The sequence below is a fragment of the Ammospiza caudacuta genome, chromosome 8, assembly GCF_027887145.1.
Source record: "Ammospiza caudacuta isolate bAmmCau1 chromosome 8, bAmmCau1.pri, whole genome shotgun sequence".
NCBI lineage: Eukaryota > Metazoa > Chordata > Aves > Passeriformes > Passerellidae > Ammospiza > Ammospiza caudacuta.
Genome location: NC_080600.1, coordinates 25,247,106 through 25,262,323, shown reverse-complemented (window position 1 = coordinate 25,262,323; position 15,218 = coordinate 25,247,106). Strand labels below are relative to the sequence as shown.

The following is a 15,218-nucleotide window of genomic DNA, read 5'->3' as shown; positions in this document are numbered from 1 at the left end:
TATTCTCAAGAACTATACTGACACTATTTACATGGTGCTTAAACCAAAGAGTCATCAGGAAAATTAATCTTCCAATCAAACAGACAAATACAAACCAAAACAACAGCTGCAAGGTAAAAACTGACACCCTTCATTTTTACTTGCAGTTCTGCTTAAGTTTGTTTCAGCATTTCCAAGAGATAACCACAATCAGTCTTGCAGCTATCCAAGTGATTCCTACAGCAGGTTTTGTCTCCCTAGATTCAGGGATCTAAAAAGCCACTTATCTAGCCAAAGCCAGATTCTGGTACTGAAGCAGACTCTGAAGAGTAAGTGAAGCATCTCTTGGGATGAGATAAAATCATTTCCATTAGCAGCCCATACCACCATTAGGACTAATTTTGACACAGCTAAATTTAGGGAAGTCAAAATCCTCAAGACTCATAATTTCTAAATAAACAGAAGAAACATCTGCTCTAGTTTTCCATTCAAATTCCAGCAAGAGATTGAATATTGAACAAACTAGGTAAAACAGTGAGAAAGCTTCCATTTGGAAAATCTCAATCTCAAAAAAAACCCAAAAATCTGACCTAATTTATTTCTTTGAGGACAGATCAGTAAAGTTAGTGAGCAAAAGAGTAGTAGTTAGTAGTCTGTATGTATATATCAGTTCATACTTGCAAGGAATAATGAAACAACTTGACATTAACAAAAAATTCAATTTAGACAATAAGTTCCATAGAGCACATAGTTTTCTTCACCTCCAAAATACCCAAGTTCTACAATAAAGGAGTTTCAATCAGTGGTCCTGTGGAGACCACCAGACTTGGTAATAATTCATAACTGTATCCTGAATGAGCAAAAAGGAAGGGAAAACTATTTAAAAGACAAAATAGCTTCAGTGCCAAAGTTTTAGAGTTCTCAAAGTACACTGCTATCACATCTTACAACAGGGTTATGCACACTTAAAAGCTACATTTTAGTAAAGTTTTATCCAAATTGGTGTTCTCTGTTCCTCTACCATTAATTATGCCAGAAGCTTCTGAACTGGCTTGGACATGTTTTCTGGCCCTGTTTTTACACACAAGCTGCAGCAATGAATTGCAGCTGTGGACTATGAGCAGCATCCTTGGCACTGTGGAAAGAGAAACACCCACAGAGATCCCCAAAAGAAAAAGATCATAGTCTGCAACAGCAGCAGTGCAATGCCAGTCCTAGAATTTGCCGCAAACAGCAAGGGCTTCTCCCACAACTGACATAATGGCTGCTGGAGGGATCTCCATGCAAAATTACATCCTGGATTCTAAGAAATATGAAACCAGTATGTTTCTATCTGAACACCTATTTGCTGGTCTAATTGTTCCATTCAAGGCAATCCTGAGTATGAAGGTGTTGCATGTGTTTTAAAAAATGTATAAATTTAAATAAGTACCTTAAACACCAACGCCTTTACTACACACAGGTAACTCCACATTATGTATTCAAGGAGACAAGGAAAACTCATTTTATTTACTTCTCATTAGTTAATACCACTTTAATCTTGCCTGAAAATTGCTAGATACAGGAAACAACAGGAAGCTTGATTATCCAGAGCTTGATTATCCATTATTACTATTATTCCTATCTGTAAGCAGCCAAACTGCAGCACTAAGCTTAAAGCATCAGAACTTGCTACTAAGATCAACAAGGGTAAGGGGTTTGAGAATCTGAAAGCAGTACACAAGTGATCATTGAGTGAAAAAAAATTCAAGTATTTCAAGAATAAAGACATGGCCATAATCTTTGTTGTTAATTGTACTTGTTCTCTAGTATTCCTGCTGTCACCTACTCAATGTGACTCCCTACAACCATATCCTGCACTTGGGCTAACATTACTTCAGGAAGTACACACCATAAATGACACATACAATCAGGATTGCTCTCTCAAAGCAATCTTTCCCCACAAAATAGTAGTTCAAACTCTAGAAAACAGTGATATACTTAACACCTTAGGAAATAATGTTAATTTGAACATACTTCATACAGTTCTTCAGCAGAAAAAAGCCTGCAAAAATGAGTCTGCATGAAAATGAATAGATAAACTAATCATTCAGGGAACTTGGGATCTCAATGGTTTTGAAATAAATGTTTAATACTTTCATCACCTTGGCTATTTAAAAAACACAGCAAGAAAGAACAAACAGCAAAGACAACATGACATGCAGTTCCCTACATAAACATGAAGAAAATTCAAAAAACTTGGAGCCCCTAACTTTACAGTAAAAAAAAAAAATACATCTTACTAAGTAATTTTCTCTGGAAATATCCCAGTTAAAAGTAACACTAAGTTTATGTCACAAAAAGAGAAATCAACATACAATTATTCATTTTTAATTTCTTTTAAAGGCCAAGAGAATTATATATTTGGTTACCAACAGTTCTGCTGCTTAATCTGAACGGTCTTGTTAGACTTGTGCACAGTATCAATATTTATATCTTACTTTGGATGAGAAATTAAGATGTAGAACAAGGACTTTTATTTGATCCACATTTAATTCAATACTGTGTTTAAGTTTAAATACATTAGGTTAACAATCAGAAGTAGTAAACTTAAGGAACAGTAAAAGGGCAATTTCTTCTTCCCAGATGGAGGTGACTGAAGGCTGCTATATACAAAACTCAAACCATACACTTAAAGATGACATCACTGGAACTTAAAGTAGTCTATATATTTTCAAAAATAATTCTATTTTACATGACAATAGTGACCTACCTTTTGGAAGGATCTTTTTGAAGGCATAATGAGATTAGTTTTCTAAAGGATTTGCCATACTTTTTCATCATCTCCTTGTCCTCTACACCTGTCTCTAAAGTGGGGGGGTCATTTTGAAGCGTTAGCATTAACACCTAAAATAAACCCAAAAATGAGGTGTCATAAGCAAAACCAATTTGAAATGTAGAAATTAAAAGAAAAAAATACTCCACAGAATACATCTATTTAGATACCCTGAGTTGCTACTGAAAATGAAGTAGTACTATCTAACAGCATTAATAATACAGCTCACAGCATTAACAATTACAAAGTGATTGTTACTTTCATAGGAGGGTATTTGTGATAAGGTGCTGCTCCTGTTGCTAACTCAATGGCTGTTATCCCAAAACTCCACATATCGGCCTTGAAGTCATAACCTCGCACCTGCAACAGAACCAGAATGGAAAACCAAGGTGGTAATGTCTCAAGTTCCACAATTAAGAGACAAAATGCTGTAAATTTTTGATTAGCATTAGAAATACCTGCTCCATTACTTCAGGGGCCATCCAACAGGGAGTCCCAACAAATGTTTTCCTTACTTTGTTACGAGTAACATCACCTCCAGTTGCTAAAAATGCACTAACACCAAAATCTGCAAAAGAGGAGAAGAGCTGAAATCTGTTAAACTGCCAATAACAAAGCAAAAGTTGTACAATTTAGAAATAAAGTCAGTTCCTGAAGGAATGCTTATAGAAACTCTCCATTGCAAAGCTGACCTTTGCTCCACAACACGCTGTTCATGAAATGCTATGGAATAGAAGGTACAGTTTTATCAAGGAAATCCACACTAAAACATCCTCAGGTTTAACCTCACAGTATGTGTCTTCCTGGATAAAGTTGCAAAGAACTCCAATACATCTGTCACCTCGGGTTTTCAAATATTCACTTTGTGCCAAGGTTTGCATCTGCTATTGTTCAAAGACAAGAAGCTTCTTCTGCATAGAAACTAAACATGAATCTGATTTGAACAAGAGAGAATACTTTACGTAACTTCAATTCTTATGGGAATTTGACAAACCAAAGGCAATCAGAAAAGCCATCACTAATATGTACTGAATAGTAGACCAGGACATGAACAGTTTTCTCCAAATTCTGAAATAGAAGAAAAAAAGCCAAAAGGCTCAGTGTTCTGTTAATCTGTTACTACATCAATGACAGTTGTATGATGTAGTAGCATCATACAGAGGGAGAGGTAGGTGTGTAAGTGGAAGAAAGAGCAGGTTCCCAATGTATGTAGAAATACTGTCAATTTTGAATAGAACTATATGAAGAGTATTTTCAACTGTACTAATTACAATCCAGTTATACTGAAATAGAGTATTTCACTATATACTTCAATTTATTCCCTAATGCTTTCCTGTTGTTACCTGATTTTAAGGTTGAAAAGAAAACACCTCCAGTAATCACAGAAAAATGTAGTTTTACCATTATTTGACACTGGCATATTAAAGCCCTTAAAACACATGCTTACATGGTACTTAGAAAGCATCATTTATATAAAAATTACAACTTCTGTCTATAGCCATTTTTATTACCAAGGGCTCTCAGTGCCCAGTCCCCCCCTACAGACTGTGGGAGGCCTGGCAGTGTGCTGGGGGAAGGGGCAGGTATCACCACCTGCTCCCATTGTTTGCCAGATCATCTGGAAATATTCCAGATACCAGTCTGAGAGATGGCATATGAGCCTTGCTCTTACAAGACCAAATAATTCAATTCATACAGATTACATCAAGAAGCACATCAATGCACTCAGAGGACATTTAAGATGCTAAACTGTATCCAACAGATACCACTGCCAGACAAATGGCAGATATGCCAAAAATAATTCTCAGTGAGATATATCTCTTACATCTCAGCGACTAGTAAATTTATAGTCCAAGTCCTTATGATGGACAGTATACACAGATTGTTGGATTCCCAAGAACTATTACAATTACTTGCAGAAAAAAAATGAAATTAACAGAAATACCAGCTTCTACCATTTGTAAGCTGTTTAAGGTGCATGGTTGAATAAAATGGAAACATTAAAAGGACATTAGAAAATTTGCCTTAAATATTTGATGTGACACAGAGAAATATTGAATAATTTCTGAGTCAAGTACCATTAATCAAGAACCCCAAAATCTGAAACTGGATAACTTGTGGCTACAAAACCCCAAAAGGAATAGTTAAAAGCCAATAGAAGAATTTTCCCCCTTGATATCAGTTGCCCCTGATCCAGCTGCAGTTACCTTTTGCTTTTTTTCATTCATTACTCTACCACCACCATTACCTGCTATTTGTACAGAGCCATCCTCACCCAGTAGAATGTTGCCAGCCTTCAAATCTCTAGAATGTACAAACAGAGGTTAGCATGAAAGCACATACTGTGCATTTTACGCAAACAAATAAATATTGCGCACTGAATAGTTTCACAAGATAGCATTTTCAAATTTAAAACTGAGAAAGGAAGCTGACGTGTAAAATGTAACTGAATAACAAAAACAGAGTGCAGAACTCAAACTCCAACTCCATACAAAGACCAGAATTCAGATCAAGCATAAAGGAGCAAAATTCAGGAATAGATTTTAAGAAGGGAGATATTTACATTCAAAATCTGGCTTACGATCTTTTATAAATATAGTCTCACAAACTAAAGCTTTCAACAAGCTACAGTCAATTTTGAAAATGCTTTTCATTCTGTATAATGCTCCTACCTGTGAATTTGCCCATTCCTGTGTAGATAGTCTAAGCCCTCCAAAACTTCTTTAAGAATTGTTGCTATTATGGGTTCTTCAAGCACACCATTTTTGTGCTCTCCTCTGTTGACAATATACTTTATTATATCAAGCATTGAACCTGTATTACAGATCCAGGAGAGAAAAAAAGCATATTCAAAGCATTATCATACCAGATTCCTCAGAAAGCTGTATTTTTTTCATTCTTTCTATGCTGCTGCAATTTAAATCTTTGCATGTATGTAACTAGCTCTTAGAATAAAGCACACCACTAACCCATTCGAACAAGATATTGAGCACTGCTTTTTGTCAAAAATACTATAACACTTAATGATCCATTAGAAAGATCTGCTAGCACTTGCAAAGCAACCACTAATTAAAAATTCAGGAGTACCCCACATTTAAACAGACATGTACTGCAAAGATCTTGGTTTATTATCCAGTTTAGATCACGCTTCATGTATTCACAATGTAAACACACAGCTGCAAGACTGGAAGGAGACAAATGCAAACAAATTATAACATTCCTAGTGACACACAGTTTGACATAGAACCTCAGTTATTATACACTTCAAGGCTTTTAATGGACACATTTTGTTTTATCCAAGCACTATCCAACAGCTCACAGTAAATTCCTGTCATGAATCACTTGTTTCTCTCATGGTCTATGCTTGCTTTTGCTTGAAGTGACCAATTCAACCAAATGTGACACAAGTGCTTTGAGCACTTCCCCTCCTTGTTTTCCAGCGTTGTGGTAAAGCAGCCTGCTGCCATCAAGACTAATCTTGTTCTTTTTCTTGAACATCATGTAACAACAGAACCAGAGCAACCATTTTCTTCTGGGGCCTCTCTTTGCTGAACTGCAAGCACATTAAGTTCAGCCTCCTTTTTCCTCTTCCAGAACTAAATAAGAATTTTATACCAGTAGCTATTATCATAAAACAATGCAATGAGTGTTTGGTTAGCTTAAGCAATAAAAAGGATGCAGTATTTGTAATACTTGGCCTTGAATGGATCTTGCTTGAATAAGGAATCAGTAATACTCATTATGAAATTAAATATATATGCATTTTTATAAAAATACAGAGGATTCCAGAGAAACTCCATAAAACAACACACTGACAGAATTGAATTCATTCTAATCAGTTTTCTCTACACAGCCTTAACAGAGAACTTTAATAAATTGGTTCAGAATGAAAATTAAATTCTGTTTATATAACTACCATATTTCATTAATTCTTAGCCTCTCCTATGAATATAGATATACAAACTTTGTTAGCTTGCATGTTCCTCCTTAACATCTCAAGGTTCATTCCATGTAGTGTCTACCCCTTTCTCATTAGTTTAGCTCAATGAACTTGCAGGTGGTACATTAGGAAAAAAAAAATCCTAAAATTGCCTTGCAGCTGAACAAGTAAAACCAGTAACTTACCCCCACTTAATAGCTTCATAACCAGCCACAGTTCATCCTTCACCACAAAAGATGTGTAATAGGTCACCACATTAGGGTGATTGCACTGACTCATGGCTTGAATTTCTTTCTGTAAGAAATACAAAGTCCAAAACAACAGAGCCAGCTATCAGTTTTGCTAGTATAAAGTTTAATTTCCAAAGTGAAATACTATAACCGAGCTAAAGTACGTACAGGGCATTAAGGCATTAAAACACTAATTTACCTAAAGATCTGCATGCAAGAAAAAACATTATTGCTAAGAACACGAGGCAAGTCTGGCCATGAGATACAGGCATAGCTACATCACTTTTCTCCTGAGAACAGCAAAGAAATTACTGTTAAAGTCTCAAATTCACAGTAAGCAATGAAGAATGAGTAGTCTCCAAGAGCTGAAGGTGTGGATAGAGGCTGGACAACAAAATGCAAGGAAAGGTCAAAATCTACTGCATTTTCTGTTTAAAAGGGATATGAAGAGTAGAATGGGAACAGGTAGGAAAGAGGAAGGAAGCCATCGAACAAAGGACATAGCACCACTGGCTCAGCTGCTGTGGGACAGACAGGTAGACACCAGAGCCACACAAGTAAACAGAAATAGAGAAAAAGCACTATTACAGGCCAAAAATCATAGGAAACAATTGACTAGAGGAACACACAGGCACTAACAGATGCACAACGTGGCACTACCAAGTAACAGCATCTATGACACGCCACAGCTGTACACATTAAGAATGACTGTCTTGTATCTGCTAATTCAAGCAGAATTCTTTTTCTATTCACTCTTTCACATAATTGCTCTGTAACACCTTTCTGGCCGCTCTCATTCTTCTGCCAATCCTTACACAGGAGCATGAGGCCTCTTCTGTACCACAGGCTTTGGCCTCACCAATTTAAGATGTCCCAACCCTACTTCTCCCTCTCTACTTCCAGCCACAGAGCCCTGATCCACCCCTGGTGCTAGAGGACATGCTTGTGGACGGTGAGCCAGCCTGGAAGCCAATCCAGCTAAAAAAGCTCTTCCTCCCCTCCTCTCTCTGAAAAGCAACTGCTTGAGGTGAACTGTTTCTCTCTGACTCAACAGCACTTGTACAAGTTACGCACTAAGCAGGTCCCACTTAGGTTGATTAAAGCTGCCACAAATGCCATTTTCAATTTTAAGCTTCATTTTAGCAATTGTTTGAAAGAGGTTCTTTATTTGCAATGTATTCAAAATCACAGCTGGTTTCTAACAAAAAGTTAATTATATGTATTAAAGACTGGGATTTAATCTCATGGTGCTTGTAGGAAACTATTAAAGTCAGGCTGTAGTTTGACACACATTTCAGCTTGTACTGCTGTCCCAAGTCCTCCTCCTTAGACAATTTCTGAAACACAGAAGGAAGAATGTCTGAATAATGAATCAATGAACCTGAATAATAAAAGCAATTTGCAAGATAGCTCCCTGTCATCCCCCAGAAAACAGTAGGTGAAAGACAGAAGACAGACATGTAGAGTACATTTCCCTCTCTTAGAAGACATGTCATATTAAACACAAGTCAAATTACTGCCTCATGTACTTAATTGAGCTACCCATTCTAAACCTCAACTGTAACTCCCCCAGTCCTGGTTACTATTTCATTTCTTACACTGTTTTATTGTTTTCCTATGTGGTAATATAACAGTGACTCAAAGTCCAGCTGACACCACTGGGCAAAAATGCATCTCATCTAATTTTCTCAGACATTAATAATGCAGAAATGTGACTAACTGACTGAGATAAGCTTCACTATCTTTAACTGAAAAGTGTTTTGAATATTTTACCTCCCAGCATCAACTCATGGGCAACAATTGAGCTACCACAGTAACCATTGCCAAAGGCACCTTGCGTCTCAGCTTTCATGACTTTTTTTTTCCAAAGAGTCTTTGCAAAACAAAAATAAACAAACAGAAAGCACCTCATGAGAGATAAGGGATGAAATTTTAGTCAAGAAACAATTAAATAATTTCAGACTTGAAGTTCTAGAAAACTCCTATCACAAACAGAATAGTAAGCCTCCACAGACTTCATTCCATTTGGCTGTGGCCCACAATATGCACAGGTGAGAAAAAAAAGAATTCATTTAAAATACACTGCTGGGAAACAGCTTGCAGCAGAACACTCAGGAGAAAACGCTGGAGCATTCTTCACATTTATGTCACCTCAGACATTCAACAGCAGCAAAGAAGCAACAGCAATTTAAGTCTCTCCCTCATCCCTCTCTTACCCCTGCTTGCAGTAGCACAGGCATTTGTGTGCTTCACCAGGCAATATGCCCAGGTTAAAAGCTAACCTCTTTCAGCCAGGTTACTCCTGATCCAGTTTCACAGAGCAGCTGCATAAAAATGTCTTTCAGCCTGAGGGCAGGTGGGTGACACAGTTAATAAGCAACTGCGAGACAGGTCCTTTCCGTGCTGGGCTGGAGCAGCGGCCGGGCCCTGAGCAGGCCGATGCCGCCGCGCCCCGGGCCCGGCTCCCGGGGCCTCCCCACACAGCCGGGGCTCCTGAACGCCTCCTCCCCCCGGGGCAAACACCGCAGAAAGGCCAACAGCCTGGAAAATCCCTTCGAGCAAACAATTCTACACAACATTCTGGAGTTGGTGGGCTTGAGGGGTGGATTGTTCTAAAGAACTGGAGGTAAAAGAATATGGAGGATACCCAGTCAGGACAGTACTAAGGACAGGACTTCTCCCTTGGCTTAGGGGGTAAAGTTACACTTAGGTTACAATAGTGAGAACACAGGACATTGCAGGAAACAGAGTATCGAATTTCAGGAGTTTGGCAGTTTGTGTAACCTCAGTAATATTTAAACTCACTCCCACGCTGCCTTTCTATTTTAATTGACACTGGCCCAAATACTGTCTGCTTGCATGGGTTGATGCATTTCCACTTCTCTGAAGGCCACACAGCTGAGAACTTGTGAAGGGTGCCTGTGCACAGCATTCATAAGCACTCTGCACCATCATTTTTAAAAACAGCATGTTCAGAGAACAGACAGTTTTAGAACATTCCTGTGCCAACAAAAACTGTTTCATCAGAAAAATAAGTGATTAAAAACTGATTAAGCTCAAAATTTTTAGTCTCAAATTCTGCCAAAAACACAAGAACATTTTAAGTACTATCAACTGAAATGAAAATGTTAGTACAGTTGTAACACGAGTTTTGAAGGTCAATTATGCCTTTTGCCAGAAAAATTCTCTATTTTTGAAACCAAATTTTAAAGTTTCTCTAATAGAACTGAGTCATAAGTAAACTGAACATCACAGAAAAAAGTTAATTATGTACGTGTACGCATGCACATATGTGTACACACTTCTATAGCTCTCCTAACCAGAATCCAGGAAAATCCCAATTCATGTTCAGATCAAAACAGATCAACAAATTAAACAAAAATTCTGAGCACAAGAAAGCAGAAATTGACTTATGTTATAAAATAAAACAGATGGTATGGACAGTTGTCTTTGTACCAAAAGAAAGCAATATAGGACCAAATATTCAAGACCTACTGCCTCATTTGACAGACAGCGGAGACATGTCAACAGTAAAGACACTCAAGCATTTGGCAATGTAACTTTTTACAAGCTTGTAACTAACTGCAATCATTTCTCCAGACCACAAGAAGTTCTCTGGCAGTTTTGTCTGGTTTTGCTTGTTTGCTTGTAATTTTAATTCTTAATTCCCAGTATTAGTTCAAATTCTAATCAATTTCCAATTCTGACCAATTTATCTTAAAGTTATTAGTATTTATCTTTTTATAGAAATGTTCTTTGGGGACTGTAGCTGTTAATACATCATGCACAGCATCTCACCTTGGGCTTAAGGACAGTTCAGAATTTATCTTTTGAGTTTTCAGTTGACAGAATTCTCACTACCTCAGAAGCAACTTCCACTACCACAATCCTCGTAAAAAGCACAACAATGTCGCATACAAGCGGTCACAAACTCAAGGCAAATGCCATCAATCACCAGGGGAAGAGCATTTTGGGTCCTCCACTGTAAAAAAGCCATTTTATCTGAAGAAACTGGACGGACCATACCCTCTGTATCAAATTCAAGATATCTTTTGCACTGGCAATTCCCTGCTGAGGAGACCATTTCCTTCAGAGGCAGGAATTTCTGCATTAGAAAAAGCCCACAGTCTCTAGGCTGTAGTATAACCTGTGGAACAGAAGAGAGTGTTCTCACTTTTAGAATGGTTTTGTGTCCTTCAAACCTTATTAGTCTGCCTATACATAAACACACATTAGTCTTGCAAGCACCTATCTAGGAGCATTAAAAAGCAATAGGTTTTGTGCTTCAATAGTTCTTTGTGAATTTTCTGGATTGGCATAACCAGTGCAGAGGAAAAACTCTTGCAGTTCCTTTACAGATGGCTTCTTACAGGTCCCTTTCTTCTCTGACCAGTGGCCCAAACAAATAAAATTCTTCAAACATTCTTGCTGCGCCTATCTGATAAATGTGTGTTACTAGCTTTAACAAGAGTTTCCTTGTGTAGATGGCTATGCAGCTATTCCTCCTTTTCTCCTTAAAAGTTATCACTACAAAATGATCCAACATGTTTTGGTGCTTCAGACATTTTAAGGAGACTTACAAAATTCTTTCTGCATATTTTTAATCAGTGTTTAACCAAAGGAAAATGTATCTTTCCTCAGTATTAAAAAAGACAGACATCCAGGCAGTAATCGCTTAAAATCTGAGCTTCCAGAAAACAAGAGTTTAGGGTCCTCCCACAGTTATCCCAAGTTGATTATCCCAAGATTAAAGTTTGCTTCTGTTGTTTTTGTGACATGAAAAAATGTGCATTAAAAAGTTATATCTTTAGGGAATGGTATAAGTCTTTAAGATTATTTTCAAATCCTTCTCTCATATCCTCCATAAAATTCTACCTCACTCTTGGACCAAGCAAAAAAAAAGTCAAAACAGAAGGTAAGTCTCCATGTAACATACTGCCCTTTATTTACTTACAAGTAATTCATCCATACTGGTTTGGCATTTTTCTAAGTTGATCCTCTTTATTGCTACACGTTCTTGCCTGGGTTTGCAGAGTGCTGCCTGGACAACTGCTGTAGCACCGCTACCTGAAAGGGCAGGAAAGGAACAGTCAGAGACCAGCAGAGATTCACAGATGAGGTAAACCAGTGACCAGCATGAGAAGCCCATACTGACAAAGAACTTCAAAGCCGCTGTTTATGCTTTTTCAGTGCTTTCTCCACATGCGTACCTTACCACTAGCAAGACACCTTTCACACATCTCAGATGGAAAAGAAAAACCTTAAAGTTTCTTTTCCATATATCACAAAAAATTACAGAGCCAATGATTTCAAATGATGTACTCATTTATCAAGACATAACCACCACCTCAATGCATTTCATAGTTCATTACACTTCTGTCTTTGGGTACAACCGTTTTAATCAAGAACATGACCTGCACAGTTGATACATGGAGGGGTGGGTACTGTGCTTTATCAATTGTTCTTTTTTTTCTGTACTTTTAGGCCAGTCCCTATTTAACCAGGTTGTTTGCTCCCCTATCCAATGAACAGAAAAAGAAAAAAAACAGTAAACTGTACATGCCAAATCTTCTACAGTTCCACCAGTGTTCGTGCTCATTCATTACGACTGCAGTAACAGCCTACAAGGAGCATGCTGATCCTTGTGAGGAGCACAGGAGGCACAAGCACCACACCAACAGTGAGAAGATGCAGATTACTGAATGGCCCGGCAGAGAAAGTCACTCATGTTTACTTGGCATGCAAATCACATATGGTCACACAACTATGCTGATAACAAAGCCCAGGGGAATTGAACACATGTGGGGGGAAGAAATAGAATAATTTTCTCTAGAATGCTTTATTTGTGAACCACAGGAGTAAAAGGCATTGTTGCTTCTTTTATCAGGCACCCAAGGGCAGTGACGCAGTCAGTATTGCCTCACTAAATTAATGAAATGATTGCCAGTAATATTCAGAAGGAGCTTTGCTCAAGTTGCACATCTTGTTGCCACAAATATAACAATGTGTGCTTCCTCAAATAATTGCATTGTGCTCATGCATGCAGAAATCTAAAAGCTCCCAGCAAACTTCTACCATAACTCTAAATATTTCAATATAAATTATGGATTTCTGGTAAGTCATTTGATCAACATGTTATATTGGCCTGCTTATAAACTATGTTCTATTTATTTGGCATGTCCTAGATGAATACAAATTGTGAACAAAAAGCCTTTTGTTGTCAAGCTCTACAAACGTGGATTCAGTTACCAGCCGACTTAAGAACAATTGAGATCTTTTCCCTCTGCACATGTGAAAACAGCACCAACAATACCTCATGACTGAAAGTTATTGTATATGTTTTAATTGCTATCTGCTTAGCTATTTTCATGTATTGTTGGTTCACATGATGTTTTCACTCAAATCACAAAGCTTTTTAACTGCATATGATTTTTGTGTCAAAATTCTGAGCTCATCTTTAAAAAAAAGTCTCTTTAAAAAATCCTCTCAACAGGACTAACTAGTCATGTTTCTGCAGGATGTGGTCACAGACAAATATTGACATGTCCTGTTCTGTCTGCTTGCAGAACAAAGCCTTTAAAATTCCAATAATGTAGGTAATAAAAGAATTAAGATATTTTAAAAATTAAATAAGACATCCCAAGGAAGAAACCACCAAGTCAGCACAATTCAGCTAAGGTAAGACTCATCTACATCACTTTAATGAATTCGTCTTTCAGTAGACATCAAGACAAATCCTCTCATTACTCTGACTACACAAACGTACATTGAAACAGGAGAAAGTATTTTTAGCTATTAAGTATACAGAAAAAAGACCAAGATTTTCCTTATGTATCTTTTTCATCTATGCCTTTAGTTTTATCTACTTGTAGAAAACAACCAACATCTTTGCTTTTAACATAGATTTGTATACAAAAGCCTCTAAAAAGACAAACAGAATAAGCATACAGAGAATTGATTCACCCAATGCCATGGTAAAATCTTGACTACTTCCTCAAGTTAAACGACAGCAAGAAACACTTCAAAACACTTCGGAAAAATAAACTACCAAAAAAAAGTATACTTTTCTGTGTTTTCTTCCCAAACAAAGGTGACTTACAGCGGGATGTTCTTCACCACATGACTAAGAGGTGCTGACAATGCAAAAAACTTTAGAATAAAGCCAATATACCAAGTTTCTTCTTTCTCCAGCTTTTCTAATTCTCTACACAATACATTAGTTTGAGAGTAAAGTCAAATTATGCAGTCTTCTCAGTTTGACTTATGTACATATCAAACCTGCTTGAAAAAGCAGTTTCACACACTGAAGCAGGAGCCAGACACTGAGTAGCTGTATGCCTCCTTCCTCCTAAAGATGTTCTCTCTTTCTCTGGGTCACAAAGTGAACAACCAGGGATAGAGATAAAGAAAACCTGCAGCTTTCACATCTGGTCAAAAGACTCCTTTTGTCTGACCTACTAAACAAGGAGAAGTGTGCAGTGTTCCATAGGAGCAGCTATTAGAGAATACCTAAATAAGCATTTCAGTTGACAGGTAAGAGAATGCAGAACTAATGAACCTATCATCATACAGTGAAACTAAATTGGCACAAGCAACCATTTAGCATAACAAATTAGGATCACAGAAAATGATTTCATAGAATAGATTACAGTCAACTATTCCTTGTCAGAAGGTAGGGCTTCTTCAGATATTGAGCCTTGCAAGTCTTCCAAAACCCTCAGAGAATACCAACTACAACATAACCAAAACAGACTGGTTTAACACCCAGTCTCTGTTCAGGAAACTGATAGAGCATAACAAAAGCTCAGGTTGCATAAAACCATGAAGCCTTTACATCCAGTTGTCTCCTGCAGAACAAAACAATTACCCATGGTAATACTAAAAAACCCAGCTTTGTAAGAACAATGGGCTTTTCCACTACTGGAAAAGTCATTCTGCTCCAGACAAGTTCTCTTTGCCAATTTCAAAAGTTAACAGTGAAACAATGCAATTTCAGACCACATCAAGATGCCTATTACTCCCATTTCACAACAGACAACAGGTCAGAGTTTCATCTTGCCCTGGTGTTTTTGCTGCCATTCTCTCTAGTGTGAGCACGCCCTCACAGCCAACCTGTCCCTTCATGCTACAGACCATGCACTCCCTACCAGTCCCATCCCCAATGCAACAGAGCCATTAGAACTGCTTTTAACCATCTGGGTTCACACAATAGAAATCTTCACAAGAGCTACATCATACGGCCACACTGCACCTC

General features: G+C 37.7%; 1 protein-coding gene across 6 annotated transcripts in view; it reads right to left on the bottom strand.

Moving 5' to 3' along the window:
* STK39 (serine/threonine kinase 39) overlaps nt 1-15,218 on the bottom strand; it is an 80,942-nt gene that overhangs the window by 48,203 nt on the left and 17,521 nt on the right. For 3 of the 6 annotated variants that reach the window (XM_058809344.1, XM_058809343.1, XM_058809349.1), the window contains 7 exons: nt 11,919-12,031; nt 6,920-7,028; nt 5,467-5,608; nt 5,043-5,098; nt 3,253-3,362; nt 3,053-3,154; nt 2,732-2,865 (listed from right to left, as the gene is read on the bottom strand). In XM_058809344.1, the coding sequence (XP_058665327.1) occupies nt 2,732-2,865; nt 3,053-3,154; nt 3,253-3,362; nt 5,043-5,098; nt 5,467-5,608; nt 6,920-7,028; nt 11,919-11,933 (668 nt within the window). In that variant the 5' untranslated portion in view covers nt 11,934-12,031. The other 3 variants (XM_058809345.1, XM_058809347.1, XM_058809348.1) reach the window with 2 other exon arrangements.